The 24,974-nt window shown below is 39.1% G+C and overlaps 1 protein-coding gene across 6 annotated transcripts in view; it reads left to right on the top strand.

The window, feature by feature from the left end:
- Positions 1–227: 227 nt before the first annotated feature.
- MCOLN1 (mucolipin TRP cation channel 1) overlaps positions 228–24,974 on the top strand; it is a 49,058-nt gene continuing 24,311 nt past the window's right edge. For 3 of the 6 annotated variants that reach the window (XM_081967846.1, XM_081967847.1, XM_081967842.1), the window contains exons 1-2: positions 228–352; positions 18,218–18,310. In XM_081967846.1, coding sequence (XP_081823972.1) covers positions 18,304–18,310 — 7 coding nt within the window. In that variant the 5' untranslated portion in view covers positions 228–352; positions 18,218–18,303. Of the gene's footprint in view, positions 353–852; positions 1,361–8,207; positions 8,295–18,217; positions 18,311–24,974 lie in introns of those variants that run through there. The other 3 variants (XM_081967843.1, XM_081967844.1, XM_081967845.1) reach the window with 3 other exon arrangements.

Below are 24,974 nucleotides of genomic sequence, written 5' to 3' on the forward strand. Positions count from 1 at the left end.
TTACTGCGATCTCTTGTCTGTAATAAAGTTAGTTCCCCTCCAATCTGAAGCAGAATAAAATTTTAAACTTTAAAGGCAGGCCAGCCCACAAAAAGAATCCAGCACCGCGCCACAACTGATTAGCAAGCTGCTCTCACGCTGTCGTTCTAACTCTTTTTCTATCTCTATGCTCTCTTTCCCTTGGCGCGTGACGAAGCTTGTGGCAGCCCTGCTACTGCCAGCCCTGGCCTCGTGACCGGATGTTTGGCGTCACTGTTTATACTTTCGAGGCGCCGGCAGTGAGGAGTTCCCTGTCGCCAGCCCCATTCTTTATAAGCTTCGCTGAAGATAGAAGATCTGCGACAGAAAATTGGTAAGGAGACCCTTCGTTTAATCTGTCTGATTGTTAGGGTTCGTCTGGCTTAAAAAGGATAGTGACAATCCACTGTTGTTGTTTTCACAAATGACATTTATTTTGAACTCAGAAGCACTCTGTTTCTTTGAGAGAGTGTTTAGCCATATAGGTTATATATGGAGAGGGATAATGAGAAAATAGGTTTCCCACTCCACATATCAGAAATCTAAAAAGTTTGCAGGGCAGTGAGAGAATCATGCTGTTTTTAAAAAAGAATGAATTGACGTTTCTGGATCTGATGCTGCATTAAAAAGAGAGTGATATTTTCAGCAACGAAGCCTTCCAAAGCTTCATATCCTCAAAATGTATGTGACTACAGCAATTATCATCCCTATACATAAGGATAAGCTGTTTGGGGTGGTAGGACAATGTAAAACAAAGTTGAGGATGCAATTGTGAAAGCAATATTAAAGTATTGAGAGGGAGGTTCTTCTGTGGCATGCTACTCTTATATAGTGAAGCATTTACTTAAGGGTCAGGTCAGATGCAGTTTGGGGCGTCACGTTTGGCCTTCCTTCCCTCCCTGATGAAAACAGACTAAAAAGAGAAGATGGCAAGGAAATAACAGGCAGTAGAGAGAAAGCAGAGCTATATATCTCATTCTTTGCAACGGTCTTCATGCAAAAAAAAAAAAAAAAAAAAACCCTACAGCCCAACCTACCAAAAACATAACTGTAAAAGACAGTCTAGAAACAGATATTAAAATAAGCAAGGAAATGATAAGAGACCACCTGGCTGATCTGGATGAATGTAAATCACTGGGACCTGATGGATTACTTCCCAGGGTTCTGAAGAAGCTGGCAGATGTCATCTCAGAACCATTGTAGCATATCTTTCAAAAGTCCTGGAGCACAGGGGAACCTGAAGATTGGAAAAGAGTTGATGTGATTCCCATCTTCAAAAAAGAAAAAAAAATCAGGCCCAAGAAACTACAGACCAGTCAGCCTACCATCAATACCTGGGGAGGTACTGGAAAAGATAATTAAGAAACATCTGTGAAAATCTAGAAACAAATAGTTATAACTAGAAGTGAGTATGGGTTTGTTAAAAACAGATGATGCCAAACCAATCTTATTTCATTCTTTGCCAACGTGACTAAATTAGTGTACCAGCAAAATGTTGTGGACACACAGTAATAGACTTCAGTAAGGCATTCTACAAAGTAGATCACAACCTAACTTTGTGGTAAGCTAGAAAAAAGTGGGATAGATAGTATCACCACCTGATGGATTTGTAACTGGCTGACAAACCATACTCAACAAGTAGTACTTAATGGTACGTCTACATGGAGGGAAGTAAGCAGTGGGGTATCACAAGGTTCCATCTTAAGCCCAGTACTCTTCCATATCTTCATAAATGACTTAGATGAGGGAATAGAAGGGAAACTCATCAAATTTGCAGATGACACTAAGCTGGCAAGAATAGCCAATATCTTAGATGACAGACTCAGAATCCAGATGGATCTCAAAAGAGTTGAACATTGCACCCTAACAAAATGAAATTCAATGTAGAGAAAAGTAAAGTGTTATACTTAGGCAAGAAAAACTAAAAGTGCACATACAGATTAAGTGAAAGCTGGCTTAATAACAGTAACTGTGGCAGGGAATGTGGATCCTAGTGGACAATCAATTAAATATGACCCAGCAGTGTGCAGCCGCCACCCAAAAAGCCACTGCATTAACTAAATTGCATTAACAAAGGGATTGAATCAAGATCATGTGAGATAATAATACCCCTCTATAAAGCCTTAGTAAGACCACATCTAGAATACTGTATCCATTTTTGGTTACATGGAACCAAAAAGATGGGGGTGGGGGTTGGTAAAACATTTTTTTTCATTTTCATAACATATAATCATATGTATACTGTTACATAGCCAGCATCATTTTGTATTATTAGATGTATACATCAATTCATCTTGCCATCAACTCCCGAAACACAATTATTAGTTCTTCTGCTCCCAATACACCATATTTATCCTTATCCATTACTTTCTTCTCCCTCTCTCCTCCCCCTTCCTACCTCCTTTCTTCCTTCTGTCATCCTTCCCTACTCTACTTCCCCTTCCTTTCTCCTCCTCCTCTCCCCCCTTTCCACTCCTCATTTCTCTCCTCTTCCCCCCTCCTTACCCTCTCTCCTCTTCTTCCTTTACCTCTCTCCTTTTCTTCCAACTCTTCATCTCATTTAGAATAGAATAGAATAGAATATTTATTTCTAAGCCGCGCCCTCTCCCGAAGGACTTGGGGCAGCGTACAATAAAACAAATAAAGTACAAAGTACAATACAATACAATACAAATCTGGACAGGACATACATATAACAAGGACGTATATAAAACGTATACAAAACGTATACAAGGAGGAGGTAGGCTAATAGCTAAAAAACAATTAAACAATTAACAATTAAAACAATTAAAAAGTCACAATATTTAAAAACCCCGATAAATAAATTCTATTGAATTACATTAATAAAAAACCCGTCACTTGGTATATTTCAGCTCCTGAGCAAGCTCCATTTTTTAAAAAAATATATTTTTATTATTTTTACATTTAAAACAATGCAATACCGCGAAGTCGGAGTGACCATACATTCACATTATATACAGCTAGTTTCAACCATTAACAATTAATCTATTTAATACATTGTTTATCCTTCTGTCCAATCATAATATATACATTTGTTCCAGTCTTGTCATCTTGTCTTATACCAATCATAAAATCTATTCCATACCTCAAAATATTCTGATTCCCCTTTATTTTTAAGTTCAAGAGTGAGCCTATCTGCTTCTGCACAGGCCAACACTTTTCTGATTATATCTAGCTCTGATGGAGTATTTTCTTTTTTCCAATACTGTGCATAGGTTATGCGCACTGCAGTTAGTATATGTATAGTTAAAGTGTATCTTTCTTAAACCCCTCCGGTATTATGCCTAGGAGATAAGTTTCTGGTTTAAACATAATTTGTTCTCCCACCATTTGTTCTAACCATGATTGAATCATTTTCCAATATTTTTTGCCTCATTGCACATCCACCACATATGATAGAAAGTGCCTGGTGTTTTTTTTACACTTCCAACAATTTGGGGCCAGATTTTTGAACATTTTGGAAAGCCGTGCTGGGGGGAGATGCCATCTGTAGAACATCTTATAAAGATTTTCTTTATACACCGTAGCCAATGTTAGTTTCTGATTAAGTATCCAAAGTTTTTCCCACTTAGCCAATTCCACATTGTAACCGAAATTTTTCGCCCAGGTGACCATGGTTTCTTTGACATGTTCCTCCTCTAGCTTATATTCCATCAAGAATCTATACAGCACTTTGATCAGTCTGTTTTCTGTCTGTATCAAAAGTTTATCTAGTATTGTGTAGTCTTTGGCAATACCTTCGTTCTTCCTATCCTGTGCATACCTTGATTGTATCTATAAATAAGACCAGAATTGACATCACTAGGAGTACAAGTAGAATGGTGGTCTTATTTACAGAAAGCTCCATTTTATGTTGATGGCATTTATAGTTCCTTTTCAATATACATATTTAATTTTAACATATATTCTTCTCCTTTCTTAAAAAAAAAAGAAAAAAAAAGCATACATATATAGTCATTGTACTTTTAAGCCCCCCTCCCCCCAGCCTAATTTTGGTCAAGATGTAGACCAGGTTACAGTTCTCAGCTATTCTCATCCTTATCTTTATATAATTATACATCCTTTTACTCCCCCAATTTGTGATTCTGTCTTTGACTCTCAGTAATTTCCCATTGTAGATATATTCCATGTTCCCTCTCCATTTTTCCATATCTTGGATTAGATTACCCTTAAATTGTCTATAAATGCCAAACTTCACTGTTCAATGTTCATTACAATTCCCTTAATCTATTAAGTAAAATGACAAACAGTAAACATCTCACTTTATTCATCATTTTAAAAGTTCTATATATATCCATATTTTATATATTTTAACCCATGTTATCCTTCTGTTGTCATTTTCAGTAAATTCGCAACTCAGTTTAATTATCATGTATAAAAGTGAAACACAAACCTCTGCTTTACAACCTCCCCATATCAGTTTCATATTTATCCATATTCTATATATTTTTGCCTTTTTTCATTGTCTTTCCATTATTATGTTCAACCAGTTAGCAACTCCATTTTATTGTCATATTTAGGAATAAAACCCTTATCTTGCTTTATTTTTTTCCATATCTAGGTATCTGATTTTTTTCCTAGTAAGTCTTTTGTCCCACTTCTCTGTTCCTGTCTTCTCCCTTTTCTTTATTTTAACACCTCCACTCCCATCAGTTTTCCCCAAACCATCCTCACAAATGTATTTTATATTTCTCTTTGTTGGGGTATAGTCTCCTAATTCAATTTTCCTTATACCACTAACAGCCTTCAAAACCACTTTTGTCTGCTTTTTATTCCCTTTTGTTGGGACACCTCCTCTTTTTCTGTTTTCCCTATGCCACTGCCAAGACTTATGGAATTTTTTTGTCTGCTTTTTATTTCTCTCCGTTTCTCCCCCTTCATTGCCTTGCCTCCCCTTCTTCTTCTTTGAATTCTTCTTTTAGATGTCTGTTTCCCTGGATTCAGAATTCTATTTAGGCTTGATTTTAATGATTTATGCATATTTTTTATAATTTCACTTAGTTCTTCTAATTCCCAGTTTTCCATGATGTCCAGTTCCGAAGTTATAGTTAGTTATACAATTCTTGTTTTAGAGTTCTGATCCACCTTAAATTTATCTATTTCAACTGCTATGGAGAAACGCAGTGGGAGCCATCTTAGTCTTTTGTTCTTCCTTAATATCCAATTCCAAGATTGCAGTCAATTATACAAGTCTTATTTCAAAATTTCTGGTCCACCTTAAATTCAGTTAATCCAAGTATGGATTACTATGTTTTCCCTATGCTACTGCCAATTGGATTACTACGTTTTCCCTATACCACTGCCAATTGGATTACTATGTTTTCCCTGTGCCACTGCCAAGATTTATGGAATTTTTTGTCTGCTTTTTATTTCTCTCCGTTTCTCCCACTTCATTGCCTTGCCCCCTTCTTCTTTTTTGAATTCTTCTGCTGCTATGGAGAATTCTTCTCCAACTACTATGGAGAAACGCAGTGGGAGCCATCTTAGTCTTTTGTTCTTCCTTAATATCCAGTTCCAAGATTGCAGTTATAATACAAGTCTTATTTCAAAATTTCTGGTCCACCTTAAATTCAGTTAATCCAAGTAATTTGAAACCGGAAGAGAAGCTGACACCATCTTAATCTTTTGCAGAAGACAGAAAAGAAAAAAAGAAGAGAGAGGAGAAGAAAAAAGAAACTCTGTATTTCCCAGTTCTTGAATGCAATGTATATTCTTTCCTTTAATAACTGCTCAAAATAAATCACCCATAACAAGCCCATAATCAGCCAAGAGTTTCTCCTTGTCTCCTAATTTATGGCAGTTGGTTAATTAAAACTTCCCACATAGTCAATCTGTTATCAGTAAGAAGACATGCTTTTCTCTTGTTTATATTAGTTGGAAGGAATTCAAACAAAGTAAAAGTAAACCCTTCAGGATCCAAAACCAAGTTTAATGTTTATAATTGCGTGGGTTTGTCACTTCTCTGCTTTCTATCCTTCTGTCCGAAAGCGTTACAAACAAAGAGCTTCGGGGGGGGGGGCTGGTGTTACAACCCTCCACCTTTCTTTCTTCCTTTTCTTTTGGAAAAAGAAAGTCCCGATCTGACCATCAATATTATTTATGTTCTCAGAATTTCTTTGCCTTTTCCAGGTGTAATTTATAGTTGTGGGTTCAATATATTTTTTTAACCCGGTCTTTCATGTTTTCCGCTCCCCTCCTGCTCCAAAATTATTTTTGACAAAAAGTCAGCATCTTGTCAGTCATGTTGGAGGCTACTGCCCCGACTCCAATTCATAGGCAAATCTCTGACCTGCAAGGGATCTGTTGTTTCCCTCTGGGTTTGATGAGATGCTACCCTTCTTCGCCCCCCCTCCAGGGAGGTTCTGCTCCAAAAAAAGGAACACTGGAGAAGTTTTGTCAGACAGGGTTCATGTGAGGCTCATCTCCCATGTCTTTCCAGCTGAAGAACTTCCTGTCGAATCTGGAGCCAAAAAGATGTTGAGACTCTAGAAAGAGCCCAGAAAAGAGCAAAAAAATGATTGGGACTTGGAAGCTAAAACATGTGAAGAACAGTTACAGGAACTGGGCATGGCTAGTCTAGTGAAGAGAAGGACCAGGGGAGACATGAGTATAGTGTTCCAATATTTGAGTTGCTGTCACAGAGAAGAGGTGGATAACCTATTTTCCAAAGCACCCAAAGGAACAGCTTGCCTTCAAAAGTTGTGGGTGCTTTATCTAACTGGAGGCTTTCAAGAAGAGATTGGACTGCCACTTGTCAGAAATGGTATAGGATCTCCTGCTTAGCAGGGGGTTGGACTAGATAACCTACAAGGTCCCTTCCAAGTCTGTTATTCTAAGTTATTCTTATTCTAGGTTATTGTTCCTTTCCAGCTTTTGTAGGTGGCTGATTTGGATTGTCACTGCAACGGGAGGGAGATGGGTACAATCTACTGCTGAATGGTGAAAACAAGCAGTAAGAGATGAATATAGCAAATGAGTATCTAGAGACAGTTGAACCAGTTAGACAGAAGCTATAAGGATCTGTCCCAACAACCTTCCCAAGAAAGTAAAACTCTTGAATCAATTTACATTTCAAAAGGAACTTTTACTGAGAGATAGTGATTGCAATGCAAAGCGATAGGCCTAATTTTCCCTTGTAACCCCCCCCCTTGATATCCTGTGTCCATCAGTATCTAATAATACACCACAAAAGTGTTTTGAAAATCATACCAGGCCCAGACTAGTGCAGAGGGACTCGCTGCAGATGGTGTGAACTCCCCCTTCCTTTAGGCTCACAAGCAGTTACAGCAACAGCAAAGCAAAAACATGCAAACTATGTGGCCTATGATGCCTCCCTCCCTTCCAGAATAGCAGTGTTTCAATAGGGCAGTGATGGCTAACCTTTTTCTAAAGGTGTGCGAAAACTGTGTGCGTGTGCATGCCCTGCCACCTGCACATGCGTGTGCGACTCTCCACCCATGCATGCATGTGCCCCCTCATGTGGGGGGGAGTTTTTGCCCTCCCCAGGCTCCGGAGGCTTTCCTGAAGCCTGGGAGGGAGAAAACAGCCTCCCACGGCCTTCTGGAAATCAGCTGGTTGGCGCATGCATGTGCGCCGAAGTGGTGGGCTGCTGTGCAAATATAATTCCGTGTGCCACCTGTGCTGCCATCATGGCAATAGGGACTTGACATGTTGCCTCCCTAGAAGGAGGAGATCTGCATCTGGAGGAGAAAATAGAAGGAAAACAAGGAAAATAATGATAATTTAGATTTGTCAGGATATCAGTCATGAAAGCCTCTAAGTAATGCCTTGGACATGAGTTTTATCAACCCATTCATTTTGGGAGCTGGGCAAATCATTCCACGCCACTAGATTGTTCCTCTGTAAGTGGGAGTTCACGATCCTCTTTATCTTAAAATGTTGTTCACCTTCAATTATGAAAGGTTCAGGGAGAGGAGGGGGTGTTAGCCATAAAGGCAAGGTAGATTCAGGTTTCAGTAAGCTGCAATGAAAAACGGGGTAGATCCTCCGCAACGATTTAGCTAATTTCAGCTCCACCGTAACTGGATTTACAATGCATTTGATAGGAAAGGGGCCTATAAACTTGGGACCTAATTTTTTAGAGGGTTGTAAAGATTGGAGGAATTATGTGGACAAATATACACAATCCCTAATTTTAAACTCCTTAGGTTCAACCCCTTTTTTATCAAGCTGACTTTGTAAATATTTCTGGCTTCAGCGAGGGCCTTTCATACAAGAGGCCAGGTGTATGGTAGGTGAGTGATCCACTCTTTCAATGATAAAATTTCAGGATATTTTACTGGCAATTCACATATAGATTTAAATTCTTGTCCCGTAGCTACTTAGAACAGAGTGAAACCAGTGCTACTATGTGCCACGTTGTTGTAGACCATTTCCCCAAAAGGCGGGAGATCAGTCCAGTTGTCTTGTAGATAGTTGATAAAACATCTACATACACACTTTCTTGCTGCTTGCCTAATTTCAGTAGAACAGCAGATTTAGGCTTCTTAAAATAGAGAATTGAGAATTGAGATGGCCTGGATATTATCTGTAATCAGTTAGAGGAAATCGAAATTGAAATAAATGAGTGGGCAGATCATAACCCAATAAAATTAAAATGGAAAGGCCAAAAAAGAAGAAAAAGATGGATGATGAACCCAAATATCGTAAATGAAATAGAATACACTCAAATGCTGGAGAAAGAATTAAAACTGTTTTTTAGAATAAATTTTTTAAAAAAGACACCTCAATTCAAAATCTCTGGGACACCATGAAAGCATACATAAGAGGCCTACATTGCGAGAAAAATCAGAAAACAAAAAGAGCAACAAGAACATATGCAAAAAGAACTTAGGGAAGCTGAAGCTGAATTATAGAAAGACCCAAATAATAAAATTAAAAAAGAAAAAAGAGATGATAAAACATAAGATTAACTTAATAACTCAAAAAGAATTAGCACAGAAAATTAAAGCGGCCAAACAAAATTACTTTGAACAAGCCAACAAACCTGGATGATGGCTGGCATACAAATTGAAAAAGGAAAGAGAAAAAAGGATGATATACCAATTAAAAGATGACGAGGGAAATATTCAACATAAATCGGAAGAAAAGAAGCATATTATTCAAAAATACTTCGCAAAACTATACACACAAGATAGTACGGAGGAAACTAAAATAAAACAATATTTAAACCCAGAAAAGATCATTCCAATCTCAAAAGAGCAAAGGGGGGGGGGGGCGATAAACAGGCCAATAATGATAGCCGAAGTGGAATTAGTCCTGAAAAACCAGAAAAATAATAAAACCCCAGGACCAGACAGAATCCCAGTGGAGTTATACAAATATAATAAAATAATATTGAAGAATTAGGAGTGGAAATGTTTAACAAAGTCTTAGGAAAAGCCAAGATGCCTGAATCATGGACGGAAGCAATAATATTGCTAATCCCGAAAGAAGAAGCCAATTCACAAAAAATCCAAAACTACAGACCAATTTTACTATTGAATTCCGATTATAAAATATTTGCAGTGATTATGGCAGGAAGAATTAAACAAGTTTTAAATGAACGAATACACCCAGACCAAAACGGATTTTTACCCTACAGACACATTAAAAATAATACAAAAGTCATCCTAGACATAATAGAATATTATGAGGCACATCCAGAAAAGCAATTGGTACTGATTTTCCTTGATGCACAAAAAACATTCGACAACATAATTTGGAAATTTATAACAACACAACTAGATAGGATGAAATTCGGAGAAAAATTTACAAAAATGATAGAAAAACTTTATAACATCCAGATAGCCAAAGTTCTGATGAACGGAGAACTAACAGAGAAGATCGAAATAAAAAAGGGAGTTAGATAGGGATGCCCCCTCTCTCCTTTGCTGTTTATACTAACTCTGGAAATATTATTAAATGAAATTAGGAAGGACCAGGGAATAAAAGGTTTAAGACTTAAAAATGACAAATATAAGACCCAAGCCTATGCCGATGACTTAGTATTTGTTTTAGAGGATCCGCTAGAATTCAGTCCTAAATTAATTCAAAAATTAGAAGAATATGGCAAAGTGGCAGGATTAAAAATTAATAAAAGCAAAAGAAAAATTATAACTAAGAATATGACAAAAAAGCAAGAAGAGGAATTAGAATTAGTAATTAAAATGCAATTAATAAGAAAGTGAAATACTTGGGGATCTGGGTGTTGGCAAAATTTTAGAGAAATGGCTGAGAAATCTGGAAAAGAAGAATTATTGGTGCAATCACTGGAGACACCTATAATTGAGACTGAAAAAGTAGAAGGAGCTGTAGGTGGAATTGATAAGGATGAAGGCGCAGTGGGCGGTGTAAATCTCAGAGAACAACGAGAACCCAGATCAACTAGAGCTATAAATCCTGTATATAAAGTATAAACATGGAGGGGAAAAATGATTACAATTAATATCAATGGTCTTAACTCAGCAATTAAAAGAAGGAAAATATTTCACAAATTTGACAAACTAAAATGCGACTTAATCTGTCTACAAGAAGTGCATATTCAAAAGAGACATGAACACCTACTAATACAACCAAAGCTTGGGAAAACATTTACTACACTGGCGAACTGCAAGAAAAGAGGAGTGATCTTCTACATTAAAAATAACATTCCAGCGAAATTAATTTATGCAGATGAAGAGGGAAGAATTTTGATGGTGGAAATTATGGATAATATTAAAAAAATACTTTTAATTGGAATTTAGGCTCCTAATGAAAAGCAAGATGGATTTTATAAAAAACTGCACAAAAAAATTTCGGACTTGGACTATGTTGATATTTGTATGATGGGAGACTTTAATGGCATTGTAAACCAGAACATGGACTATAAAACACACAAAACAACAAAGTTAAAGAGAAGTGCTTCAAAATCCTTCTTTAGGATGATGGATGAAATAAACTTAAGAGACATATGGAGAGAAAGAAATATTACAATATACTTTTTATTCAAATAGACATTCATCATTTTCCAGAATTGATATGATATGGGCTTCAACAGAATTGATTTGTAATGTACAAGAAATTGAGATTGAAGCAAGCACATGGGCGGATCATAATCCAATTACAATGAAATGGAAAGGCCAAAGGATAAGATCTAGATGGACATTAAATAATATCATATTGAAAGAAAAAGATTTTATACAGAAAATGGAAAAAGAATTGGCTTTTTTCTTTAAAGAAAATAGAAAAGAAGATACATCAATGCAGAACCTTTGGGACACAATGAAGGCTGTTATTAGAGGCCTGATAATAGACTATACAAGGAAGAGAAACTTAAAGAAAAGACAAACGCATAAAGCTACCGTGTTTCCCCGAAAATATAACCTGTCCCGAAACTAAAGCCTTGCCACATTTTTCGCGTGGGCAAAAATATAAGCCCACCCCAGAAAATAAACCCCCTGGACAACCCCCCCCCCTCCGGCCAGGCAGAGCACCGCTCACAGACCTAGCGTTATCCCGAAAGCGCCAAGTTGCAGGAGCCGAGTGGGAGCGCTCACGTTGCTTGCCGCCTTCGGGATACCACTAGGTTGGGGAGTGGCGTTCTGTCTGGTCAGAGGGGAGAGTTGCCGGGCGGTTGCTCCCTTGTGAACTGGCTCCCGAAGAGCTGGGCACAGCCTCAGGGGCGAAGCAGCCATGAGGTAACCATGCTCACGAGCAGCCGCCCAGCAGCCCCAAAAGAGGATTTGCCGGGCGGCTGCTCGTGAGCATGGTTACCCATGGCTGCTTCGCCCCTGAGGCTGTGCCCGGCTCTTTGGGAGCCAGTTCACAAGGGAGCAGCCGCCCAGCAGCCCCAAAACAATAAGCCCTCCCTGATAATAAGTCCAAGGGCATATTTCGTGGGGCAAAAGAAAATAAGCCCCTGTCGTATTTTCGGGGAAACACGGTATAGACAATGACTATAAAAAACTTGAAACAGAGTTGCAGAGATTGCCACAAAAAAAGATGCTAAAATAAAAATGGATAAAATCAAACATAAAATAGATCTACTGGAAAAGGAAGAACTGGCACAAAAAATCAGAGGCACTAAACAGAATTACTTTGAAAATGCAAATAAACCAGGCAGATGGTTTGCATATAAATTGAAAAAAGAGAGAGCGGCTAAGAAAATATTCCAATTAAGAGACAATCAAGGACAAATTCATTATGGAAATGCTGAGAAAAAGAAAATTATACAAGACTACTATGCTAAGTTGTATCAACAAGAGAAAATGGAAGAGGGGGGAGTTAAAAAATATTTACAGGATGCTAATCTTCCCCAGATACCAGATGAAACTAGAATAATGTTGGAAAGTAAAATAACAATGATGGAGCTAATGGAAGCCCTCAAAAAACAAAATAATGGAAAAGCCCCAGGCCCATATGGATTACCAGTGGAATTCTACAAAACATTTGAAGAAATCTTGTCTCTCCCTCTTTTAGAAGTTATGAATGAAGTGATATCAGAGAGCAGAATACCTAAATCATGGTCAGAAGCATATATTGTATTGCTACCCAAAGAGGAGACAGATCTAACACAAACCAAGAACTATAGACCAATATCTTTATTAAATTCAGATTACAAGTTATTTGCATCTATACTAGCAGAGAGACTCAAAAAGTATTTATATAGCTTTATCCACTCTGATCAAAATGGTTTTTTTTTTTACCAAAGAGACAAATTAAAGATAATGTGAGAATGATTTTGAATACTTTGGAATACTACGAGGCCCATCCTGAAAAACCAATGGCTTTGATGTTTCTTGATGCACAGAAGGCTTTTGACAACGTGAATTGGCAATTCATGTTTTTACAATTGGAACAGATGAATTTTGGTAAGAAATTTATCCAAACTATACAAATAGTATATCATAAACAAACCGCAAAGATAATGGTAAATGGAGAATTGACAGTTTCTATTGAAATAAAGAAAGGTACGAGACAAGGTTGCCCGTTATCACCGTTACTTTTTGTCTTAACATTAGAAGTCTTAAATAGAAAGATTAGAGAAGAAGAAGAAATAAAAGGAATGAAAATTTAAAAAGAAGAATACAAGCTACAAGCATTTGCAGATGATTTGGTATTTATTCTTGAAGACCCATTCGAGACAGCACCCAAACTGTTGGAAAGAATAGAGGAGTATGGAAAAGTAGCAGGCTTGAAAATAAATAAAGACAAAACAAAGATTTTGACAAAGAACATACCATTAAGACGAAAGGAAGAGTTGGAAGAAGCTTTGCAGATTCAAATCACAAGTAAGGTATATCTGGGGATATACTTATCATCTAGATGTAGCACTCTCAAGGAGGATAATTATACTAGACTAAAACAACAAATTGCGACTGATTTGATGAAATGGGAAAACCTGCAGCTATCAATGTTAGGAAGAATCTCTACAATTAAAATGAACATTTTACCCAGAATTCTATACCTGTTCCAGACAATTCCAATTAGATTGGGCAAGGACTTTTTTGAAGATCTAAATAAAATAGTCTTGAAGTTTATTTGGCAAGGGAAAAAAGCAAGAATAAAACTTAAATTGCTACAAGATGCTAGAATAAGAGGAGGATTGGGCCAACCTGACTGGGAGTTATATTATCAAGCAACAAACCTGATGTGGATTAAGGAGTGCGTAACACTAAAAAATTTCAGATTATTGAATGTAGAGGGTCATGATTTATTGTTGGGATTGCATGCTTTTTTATGGTATAAAGGAACTAAAGCACATGGTTATTTTAGAAGACATTATATAAGGGAGGCCTTGTTATTAAACTGGGAAAAGGTTAAAAGATTACACTACTTAAAAACTCCAGCCTGGATATCAACTATTAAAGCATTTTCATATCCAATAATATATAAAAAGGAACAAAGAGTAAGATATGTTGAAATATTGAATACAGAGGGTGAACTCAAATCTATTCAAGAGTTGAAACAAGAAGGAATAGAAATGATTTGGTATTCATATTTACAGATACAATCTAGATAGAATGAAGATAGAAAATCAAAAGGTCTTTACAATGAAATGACTGAGTTAGATAAAATTTTAATAGGTACTGATGAAAAAGTAATTAAAAAACTATATGGATATTTATTAGGGACTAAATTACAAGAGGAACAAGTTAAAGAAACTATGATAGCTTGAGGGAAAAACTTTGGGTACGGGATAGATTTAGAAAAATGGCAGAAATTGTGGTCTCAAAATTATAAAATGACAATGTCAACTGCATATAGAGAAAATTTGTATAGGATGTTTTACAGGTGGCATCTATCCCCAACGAGAATTGCAAGAATGTCCAAGAATAAATTGGAAAAGTGTTGGAAATGTCATCAGATACCGGGTTCATGCTACCACATGTGGTGGACTTGTATTGAAGCTAAAAGATACTGGACTAAAATCCACATGTGGTTGGAGAAAATGATACACAAACACATAGACCTCAAACCAGAGATCTTTTTACTGGGAATCATACCAGAAATTTACAACAAAGACTTAAAATATTTGATTGTAAACGTTTTAACAGCAGCTAGAATTGTATTTGCAAAAAACTGGAAAAACGAAATGACACCAAAACAGGAAGAAGTTATTCGAAAGATATGGAGTGCGCTGAAATGAGCAAATTGACATTTGAAATTAGAGAACAAGAAGACGAGCTATTTTATAAGATATGGGATTTGTTTTATCAGTGGCTGGAAAATAGAACCTGGACATGAAAAATGTTTTACTTATGTTTTAATTGAAGGAGAAAAGTGAGAATACAATAACGTTGTTAAATAGACCTAGTTACTTGCGGGATCGCATCCTCCCACATACATCCCTGCGGCCAATTCGCTCACACAGAGAGGGACTTCTCCTGGTGCCGTCCACTAGGCAATGCCAACGGGCGACACCAAGGAGTAGGGCCTTCTCTGTGATGGGCCCAACCCTCTGGAATGACCTCCCCCCCGACATTAGAACCACTACTGACCTCCGCTCCTTCCGGCAAAAATTGAAGACTCACCTGTTCCGATTAGCAGGCCTGGCATAATTACAACTGTCCCTCCTGGCAAATGTATTAACTGGTTATTTTAGGGGTATTGTTTTTAGCTTATTGTGTGTGTTTTAGGGGTTCAAAATCCTATATTTATATATATTGCTTTGTACAGTTCTTTTAATTCCATTTTTAACCTCCTCCATTCCAACTGTACATATTCAATTTTTATTGTATTTTGATATATTTTGCATGGACTGTACACCGCCCCGAGTCCCTTTTTGGGAGAGGGGGCGGTCTAGAAGCATGAATAATAAATAAATAAAATAAATAAATAGACTAACAACAATGTTTAATTGAAGGAGAAAAGCAAAAATATAATAATGTTGTTAGATTAATAATAATACAACACTGACATATATATGAATAATTTAAAAACTTTTGTTATAAAATGAAGGACAAAGATAATAAATGAATTAATGTACATTTGATAGAGGATTGGTAATATAATATATAACTCTAAGTGCATACTATAAAGATATCCTGTTGAAAATAATGATAGATATATAAACATAAACACTTGGTAAATTCTTTTATACTGTAAAAATATTTAAATGAGACAATGATTGCATAAAGGTACGTTGTTGTTAAGTAGACAATCAAGAATGTAAGAGAATTAAGTTTATTGAAAAGAAAGAAATATTAATCGTAATTGAATATATGCTGTACAATGAAAGTGAGGTTTTTGGTTATATTGGATGGAAAATCTGTGATTGTATGTGTAATCGAAAATATGGATGCAAAAACACTTGTAACCAAACGACATGCTGTATGCAATTGGTGAACATTTTTTAATGTTGTCTTTTATGTTTAAAAATTTAAAAAAATGTGAGAAAAAAAAGAAATGATAAGAAAGGATATGGACTGCCGAAATGGACAAACTAACAAAAGAAATCCAGGGAAAAGAAGAAACAAAATATTACCAGATATGGGAAAAATGGTATAGGTGGATGGAGGAAAGAAACAAGGATCAATGAAAGAAGTCAATAAAGTCCAAAAATAGAAGTTAAAGAGAATTAACATATATATATATATGCACACGAGAGTTTATTAGAGGTAATCACTCAATATAGCAGATAGATGAGTAAAATAAGAGGGTTAAATATGGTGGAATGCAAATGAAATAAATTAGAAGGGGAAATAACATAAGGAGAATTGTATCGATTTGTAATTGATATCAGAAAGAACAGGAAATTCCTGTTTGTACTGTATTGCATAAATGTAGTGTATGTCTAAGACTGCAACTAAAAACCCCAAGATTTGGGAAAGAGAATCACTCTAAAATCCATTAGCATTGCATTTCTCTGACCGCACCATATAACTTTATCTTATTATTGTAAATTGATTTCTGATGCATTTAATTTATGGTATTATCTTTTGTTACTACTTCCAGCAATATTAATCTGCATTTCTTACTCTATTTAAAATGAACAGATTTCAAATTATATAAACTCCATTGAGATTGTCTGTAGCCAAACACAATCCCCAGCGATTTGCTCTCTCTCACATAGACACCAATCTGCTTTAAAAGGTAACTATTATATATAAAGTAAATGTTACAGTACCTTAATGCTGATTAAATCTAAAAGAGGCCAAATCAGGAGGACTGATCAGAAAGTGACTCCGATAACTAAGGACAGGTCCACCTCAAGTTTCATTTAGAATTGGAGGGGTGACAGAGAAAGAAAAGAAAAGCTTTTAAGTTAAATAGGCTTACTCTGGTGATTACACAACTAATCAGTTTAGGTCCTGGAACACAGGCAATGAAACAACAACAAAAAATCCCTCCCCCCATGTTGCTTCTTTTGAACTAAACTAAACTAACAAGTGAGCAGGGAAGTCAGAGTGGGAAAAATCCTTAGCAAAATGTTCACCTTAGCAACCGTAGTAAACACCTGCAGAGGAGACGAATCCAATGTCAGAGAAGGGACCCTTACAAGCCCCAGTCACTGCATCCTTCACTTCCACTTCCTTTTCTTCAGAATCCAAAGGAAAAAGCTCCCATACCAGAAACAACGCTCCCAGAGCTGGAGAGCTGCACTTGCAGTAGAGTAGGAAGAAAAACCTCACTTTTAAAAACTCAGGAAGAAGCCCCCTCCCCCACCACGCTGTAGCTTCCCTGCAGTTGAAAGATGTTAGCAAAATGTTCACCTTAGTAAACACACACACACACACACACACACACACACACACACACACACTGAATCCAAAGTCAGAGAAGGGACCCTTACAAATCTCCCAGACCAGAAACAACACTCAGAGCTGGAGGGCTGCATTTGCAGTAGGAAGAAAAACCTCACAACTTTAAAAACTCAGGGAGAAACCTTCTTCTCTTCCATGTGGCTGCTTCTGAGCTAAAGAAGGCTAGTAATTGAGCAGGGAAGCTAGAGTGGGAGAGATCCAATGCCAGCCTCTGGGATTTAAGCTTTGGGCTCCCCTTTTTCTTCCTTCCTTTCCAGTGAGTGGCATTTTGCAAGGTCTGAAATTTACTTTCCCTTTCTACCTTTGTCCGCTTCTCAGCCAAGGAATGCTGCTTCTTTTTGGCACAAAAAGAACCTCTCTTTCTCCTTTCTTCCTTCTTATCTTCCTCCCTACCTTCCCTGCCTTCCTCCTTCTCATTCCCATCTTGTTCCAGAGTTTGGCAATGCTGCCAATTGTGGTTTTCCCACGTGGGGTGGGCGGAGGCGGTCCCAGTGAAAGGGAAGCCACACAGGCTGCAATGCTGGGCCTTTTTGGCCTTCCCGCCCCCCAGAAGCATACTGTCTCCCCACTTTCCCCTGAATCCAGTGGCTCTCTGCCTTACCTTCCACTTCCAGCTTACGTCCTGTGCTCGGCTGAAGGGTGAAGGCCAGCGGGTGGGTGGGGCGATGTGGGCAGAACAGAGACGTGGTTCTGCACGGGCTGGATTAATGGCTTCAGCGGGCCATATCCAGCCCGCAGGCTGTAGTTTGAGGAACCATGAGCTAGACAGCTGCTGAACTGGGCTTCCTACATGTGATATCAGCAGTAAAATGAATAGTTTTATTCATTTGTTTTGTCTAAGCATTTTAGAGCTAATGGTTTGGGCAATGACATATATAATTTGGCATGGTCTTTCAAAATAAGTATTGGTCTTGTATTACGTTTGTTTTTAGGTCACTACTGACAAATTGCATGCCTCGCAGGAAACAAGAAGCCTGGTCTTGTGAGAAGATTTGTTAGCAACTGACTTTAAAACGTCATGATGGGTAAGGAAGAAAGAAGTTACAAGGCATGTTTCAAAACTCTTATGTTTCTTAGGATAATTAGGCTAATCCAGACTATGATGGAATTATTTGGATAGCAGAGATAATAGTAGTGAGTTTTGATGTTTAGCACTTTTAATCTGGTTAGTATCTCAGATTTCTAGATTTTATGAAAGTAATTTTATCCCTCTTAATCGTAACTGGCTGACACACTCAATATGTAATCCTCAATGGAATTACATCTACATGGAGGAAAATATGCATTGAAATACCCCAAGGTTCTGTTTTACACCCAGAAGTCTTCAACATCTTCATAAACAATTTAGATGAGGGGCTAGAAGGGAAAGTCATCAAATTTGCCGATGACACCAAGCTGGGGAAAACAGCCAGCACTTTGGAATATAGGCTCAAAATCCAGAAGGATCTTCATAGACTTGAACATTGGGACCTACCATATTTTTCGGAATATAAGACGCACCAAGGTTTTGAAGAGGCAAATTAAAAAAAAAAGTTTTTGCACTCTGCAAACCTCCCAAAAACGGCCCATTTTCCGCAAAAACGGGCCCGTATTTTGTCAAAGGAATTGCATGCATAGCCTTTAGGAGGCTTATAGAGTGCTCCTGGGGGCTGGGGAGGGCAAAAATGAGCAAAAAATCGCCCGTTTTTTGCTCATTTCTGCCCTCCCCAGCCTCCAGGAGCTCTCTGAAAGCCTCCTAAAGGCTATGCATGGCTATTTTGGTGAAGGGGGCGGGGCTTCGGGAGGCAAAAAAAATTGCTGTATTCAGTGTATAAAACACACCTCTTTTTTGAGGGAAAAGGTGCTCTGAAAAATACGGTACCTAATAAAATACAATTCAGTGGGGAGAAAAATAAAGTCCTGCACTTAGGCAGGAAAAACCATACATACTGTAGGTACAGAATAAGTGCTACCTGGCTCCACAGTAGTAACTGTGAGAGGGATCTAGGTGTCCTAGTGGATCACTGTTTAAGTATAAAGTAGCAATGTGCTGCAGCTGCCAAAAAAGTCAATCAGGCCTGGGCTGCATCAACAAGGATAGCATTAAGATCAGAGGAAGTGATAGTGTAAGGATTGCCTCTCCTAACTTAAGAAAGTGAAGACTCTTGAAACTGTGTATTTCAAAAGGAACCTTTTATTAAATAGAAAGGAAACCATTACATTCAAAGCAACATATGAATCCCCTTCGGCAATGCGAGTAGAATTAAAGCAGTAGAGACCCCTCCCATTAGTTGGAATGCCGATTTTAGCCAATACACAAGTGTGAAGATGTTTCCTTTACCAACTGCCCTGAGAACCGAATAAACATACATTCCCATGGCTATCTTCCATTAGACATTAAAGTGAACCGTCGCACATGGCCATCATAAGCATTCCCCCAAAAGGTGATGGGCTCTCAGGCATTTTGGCGCCAGGAAACCAGTTGTAAAATATCAGTTGTCACAGGCACTGCCAATAAATCAACTCCAAGATCCCCCGCCTCCCAATTGAATGGCAGTATCACTTTTAGGGATCTAACATGCTGCCGTCCTTAGAAAAAGGAGAGATCCACCTGTGAAAAGATAGGGTAAAAAATTCCTTCATAGTATTTTAACAAGGTTTGTCAGGATATTGGGAGTGATTTTTTCCAGTAAGGTAGGGGCCCTAACCTGGTGTTTAACTACCCATTCATTTTGGGATGAGGGTAGAGGCTTGGATTTTCCTCCCTTCCTAGAGTCAAAGATTTCCTTGATTTCAAAGTGTTGTTCACCTTCTATCATGATGGGAACAGATGGTGTAGGTGCAGGTGGTCTGAGTGGTGAGATTACTTCTTGTTTGAATAAACTAATGGGAAATACTGGGTGGACTTGCCTGAGTATCTTTGGAAGGAGTAATTCTACTGTTACTGTATTGATTACTCTAGTGATAGGGAAAGATCCAATGAAATTTGGCCCTAATTTCTTTGATGGCTGCAGTGACCTCAGGAATATTGTAGATAAGTATATTCTATCTCCAACGTAGAAAGGTTTGGGTTCCATTCTTTTCTTGTCAGCTTGCATTTTAAAAGCTGCTCTAGCTTCCTCTAAAGCTTATCTAACTACTTGCCATGTGTTTCATAAAGTGTCCATCCACTCCTTAAGTGAGGGGATAGTGGGTTCTTCTGTGGGTAGTTCAGGCATGGGGCTGAAATCCTGGCCTGTTACTACTCTAAAAGGGGTAAAACCAGTGCTTGAGTGTACAGAGTTATTGAATGCCACTTCCGCAAAAGGTAAAAGTCCAGTCCAGTTATCCTGTTGAAAATTAATAAAACATCTTAGATATTTTTTCTAATACTGAGTTAGATCTTTCATAATTCCGGTTAGTTTGGGCGTGGTATGACGAGCTCAACCCCTGGGCGGTGCCAAGCAACTTTAAAAATGCCCTCCAAAATTTTGACGTGAATTGGACCCCTCTGTCAGAGATGATTCTTTGTGGGGCTCCATGAAGATGATAAATGTGTATCAGGAATAACCTGGCTAGACTTTTAGCAGTTGGGATTGTTTGGCAAGGTATAAAGTGTGCCTGTTTTGAAAACAGGTCTGTTACGACCGAAATGACAGTATTCCCCACACTTTCTGGCAATTCTACAATAAAGTCCATAGCAATCTCTCTCCAGGGTGCTGAAGGTTCAGCTACTTTCTGTAAGAGTCCTGGGATTTTCCCATGATGTCTTTTAGCTACTGCACAAATAGGGCAGCTAATTACATAGCTCTCTATGTCCTTTTTTAGTGATGGCCACCAAAATTGTCTTTTAATTAGATGTAAAGTTTTCACAAAACTAAAGTGTCCAGCTAATCTTGAGTCATGGCACCTTGCCATTAAGCACAGTCTTTGACTAGCTAGAACATACAACTTCCCTCCCATCCAAGCTATCTTTCATCAGGCAGCTGGATTTGGGGCTCAAAAACCATTCATCGGTGGCCAAAGCTTGTTTAAAAGTTTGGGTGATGTAATTGTCCATCAATGTTTCTTGTTTTGCCTGGGATCTGGTGATTACTTTTGCAGCTAGCTGATTGTTCTGTACCATGGGTTTGATTATTTCTGGCTTCGTACTATGGTATTGCGGTTTTCTGGATAGTGTGTCTGCCAGAAAAATCTCTCCCCCCCCCCCCAAGGAGATATCTGAGTGTAAATTCAAACCATTTAAAGTACTGAGCCCTGTAACTGTTTACATGTTCTGGGTGGTTCCAAATCAAGTACCGACTGCACTTTTAAAGAGTCAATTTCTATGCCCTGGTGTGAAATGCAGTACCCTAAATAATCGATTTTTTTTTTTGGTGGAATTCACATTTAGAGAGTTTAGCATAAAGTTTGGCAGAGCAGAGTTTGTTCAGAACAGCCCAGACTAATTTTACATGTTCTGCTTTGGTCTCGGCATATAACAAAATGTCATCTAAATAAACTAAGACCCCCTTATACATATGCTCATGTAGCATTTCATATATTAATTGCATAAACGCTGCGGCGGGCCCTTGTAGCCCAAATGGGAGCACATTTGAATTGGTAGCATCCAAGAGGGGTGTTAAATGCCGTTTCCATTCATCCCCTGCTTTAATTCTGATGCAGTAATAAGCCTCCCTTAAATCCAGCTTTGAAATTATTTCCCCTTTAACGAGGTGTGCTAGCATGTCTTTCATAAGGGTGATAGGTACATGTTCTCTACACTGTATTTAAATTTCTAAAATCCACACAGAGACATCTGGAGCCAACTTTTCTCTCTCTAAATAACACTGGCGCTGCGATTTTTGGTCGGGCTGGCTCGATGAAACCCCTTACTAGGTTTTTCTCAATGAATGCCCTCAGTTCTTCCAGCTCCCTCGGTGACATGCTGTACATCTTGGGTTTAGGGAGTTAGGCACCGGGTAGGATTTCTATCACACAGTCAGTGGAGCAGTGGCGGGGGGAGCTTGTCAGGGGCTTTTTCGCTAAAAACCTCAGCCAAGTCTTTGTATTCTTTGGGTTGGCATAGTGTAAGCAAGCATTGCTGTTTCTTGGTGATCTGCCTCCTCAGTTTCTTTGTGTGGATTCTCAGCAAAAGTCATATGCATCTGAACTTTTATGGTGCCTTGCTTCCAATTAATTTTGGGGTTCCATTTTTTCAGCCATGCAAGGCCCAAGACTAGTGGCCATCCCATGCCAGGTGCCACTATAAATGTATGTATTTCTTCGTGGGTCCTGATGCCTCAAAGTGGCAAAAGAAGCTGGCTCCCCACCTGCTGTTGACCCATCTAGTTGGCAAAAATCTATGGGGCTTTTCAGCTTCCTTACATTAATCTTCAACTTCCTTACCAGGATTGGGCTGATCAAACAGCAGGTGGGTGCACCCTGAGTCCACTAAAGCAGAGATTTTTATCCCCCTCTCCCAGTTGGGGATAAACAGTCTTAGGGGGAGGGTAAGCGGTTTAATTGGTTTGCTTACCAGTGGTTCATCCTCTAGATCACTTCCGAATGAGTATGGTTCCTCTTGCTGAGAAGCTGGGGTTTCCTCCTCAAAGAGGGGAGGGGTGGGAATTCTACAATATATGTCGTATATATGTCTTGGTATATGTTTTGTTATATGTATGTCGATATATTTATTTCCTATGTTTTGTTGTACGCCGCCCCGAGTCCTTCGGGAGAGGGTGCGGCTAAGAAATAAATATTTATTATTATTATTATACAATATCCCTGCTCCTTCCCACGCTGGCCAGGTTTTGTAGGTTTCCCCTCCCCACCGATGGGCACTCTGGTTTCCTAGCAGGGGTTTGAGAACGGCATTCTGCAGCTCGGTGCCCCTTCTTTCCACACTTGAAACAGGCTGAGGGTTTCGGAGAAGATGATGTTTGTGGATTGAAAGTTCTTGCTTCCATTGGGGTGGGGATTTCTTCCACACTCGCCCCGCTCGGTACTGGTTCCTGGCCATGTCGATCTCAGCCTCTTTGGCGGTGAGATACCACTCATGTAGGTGGTTTGGTGCACCTTGGGCCACACAGGCATTATAGAGGTCATCACTCAGCCCATCCTTGAAACAGCTTACCAGGATATCCTCTGGCCAGTTCACACGACACGCCAGGTCTCAGAATTCTTCAGTATACTCTGCCACTGGCCGTCGTCCCTGCTTAACAACTTTAATGTGGTCACGTGCCTTGTGGTCTGCGAGGGGGTCCTTGAAATGTTGTCGCAGGGCAATCATGAAATGGTTGAAGTCCCACAGTTCTGGCGCATCGGCATTATGTAGGGTCACCATCCATCTGGCAGCAGCTCCTTCCAGGGCTAGGGTAACAATTCGCACTCAGGATCCTTGGGTTTGAAAATCACGCCCGTACTCTTGCATGTAGGTGAGAGCGCATGCCACAAAGAATCCCAATTTTTGCGAGTTCCCATCAAACTTCACCCCAAGGGAAGGAGTCTTTCCTTCCAATGGCGGGTTTTGGGGTTGGTTGGGAATGGGCCCCAATCCACATACCAACTAGTGGGGAGGGTTTGCTGGGTCCTCTGCTGCTGCTACTGTGCCATCTGCTTGATCAGCAGGGCCCGGGAGGGGTATCATCCATGGCTGCTGCCCTTCCAATTGCTTCTTTGCTTCTGTTCTGGCTCCCCACGGATGTTGAGATTTTCCAAAATCTCCATCACCAACTGGGTTACATGTCTCTTCAGATGATCAACTCTCAGTGAGGCTTTGGTTACCTCCTCCTGATTAGAGGGGGCTTCTAGCTCCAATTTCCACCCCGGTTTTCGGTTACCATGGGTGAGGGTGACTCCTCTGGTCCATCTATCCCAGCTGTCTTTCGTCCCGATGCTGATCAACCAGCGGGGCTTTTAGGGGTCCTCCAGGGTCACGTCATCCTCTCCGACAGGGTACAGGGAGCAAGCCTCTAGTTGGGGGGGGGGGGTGACGTCTCCCTCCAGCATTCAGTTTCCCCTTGCTCACTGTTGTGCTCGGACATGGTTTGCAGGGTCCCTGTGGTAGAGCGAAATTGCTTCTCCGGGCTGACCGTTTTGCAGAGATGTTGCTTTATGTAAGGATTGCCGCTCCTAACTTAAGAAAGTAAAGACTCTTGAAACAGAGTATTTCAAAAGGAACCTTTTATTAAATAGAAAGGAAACCATTAAGTTCAAAGCAACATCTGAATCCCCTTAGGCAATGTGAGTAGAATTAAAGCAGTAGAGACCCCTCCTATTAGTTAGAATGCAGATTTTAGCCAATACACAAATGTGAAGATGTTTCCTTTGCCAACTGCCCTGAGAACCGAATAAATATACATTCCCACAGCTATCTTCCATTAGACATTAAAGTGAAACCAGTTGTAAAATATCAGTTGTCCAAGGCACTGCTAATAAATCGATTCCAAGATCCCCCTCCTCCCAACTGAATGGCAGTATCACTTTTAGGGATCTGACAAATAATATCATATTATTCCACACTGGTGAGGTCACACTTGGAATACCGTGTCCATTTTTTATCACAATTATACAAAAAGATGTTGAGACTCTGCAAGTGTGCAGAGGAGAGCAAGAAAAATGATAAAGGATCTGGAGCCGAAATCATATGATGAATGGTTAAGGGAGCTAGGTATATTTAGCCTATATCTTTAGAGAAGGCTTAAGGGGAACATGATAACCGTCTTCCAGTAGTTGAGGACTATCACAGAG

This window comes from Natrix helvetica, assembly GCF_964273705.1.
Source record: "Natrix helvetica genome assembly, chromosome: 1".
NCBI classification, from domain to species: Eukaryota; Metazoa; Chordata; class Lepidosauria; order Squamata; family Natricidae; genus Natrix; species Natrix helvetica.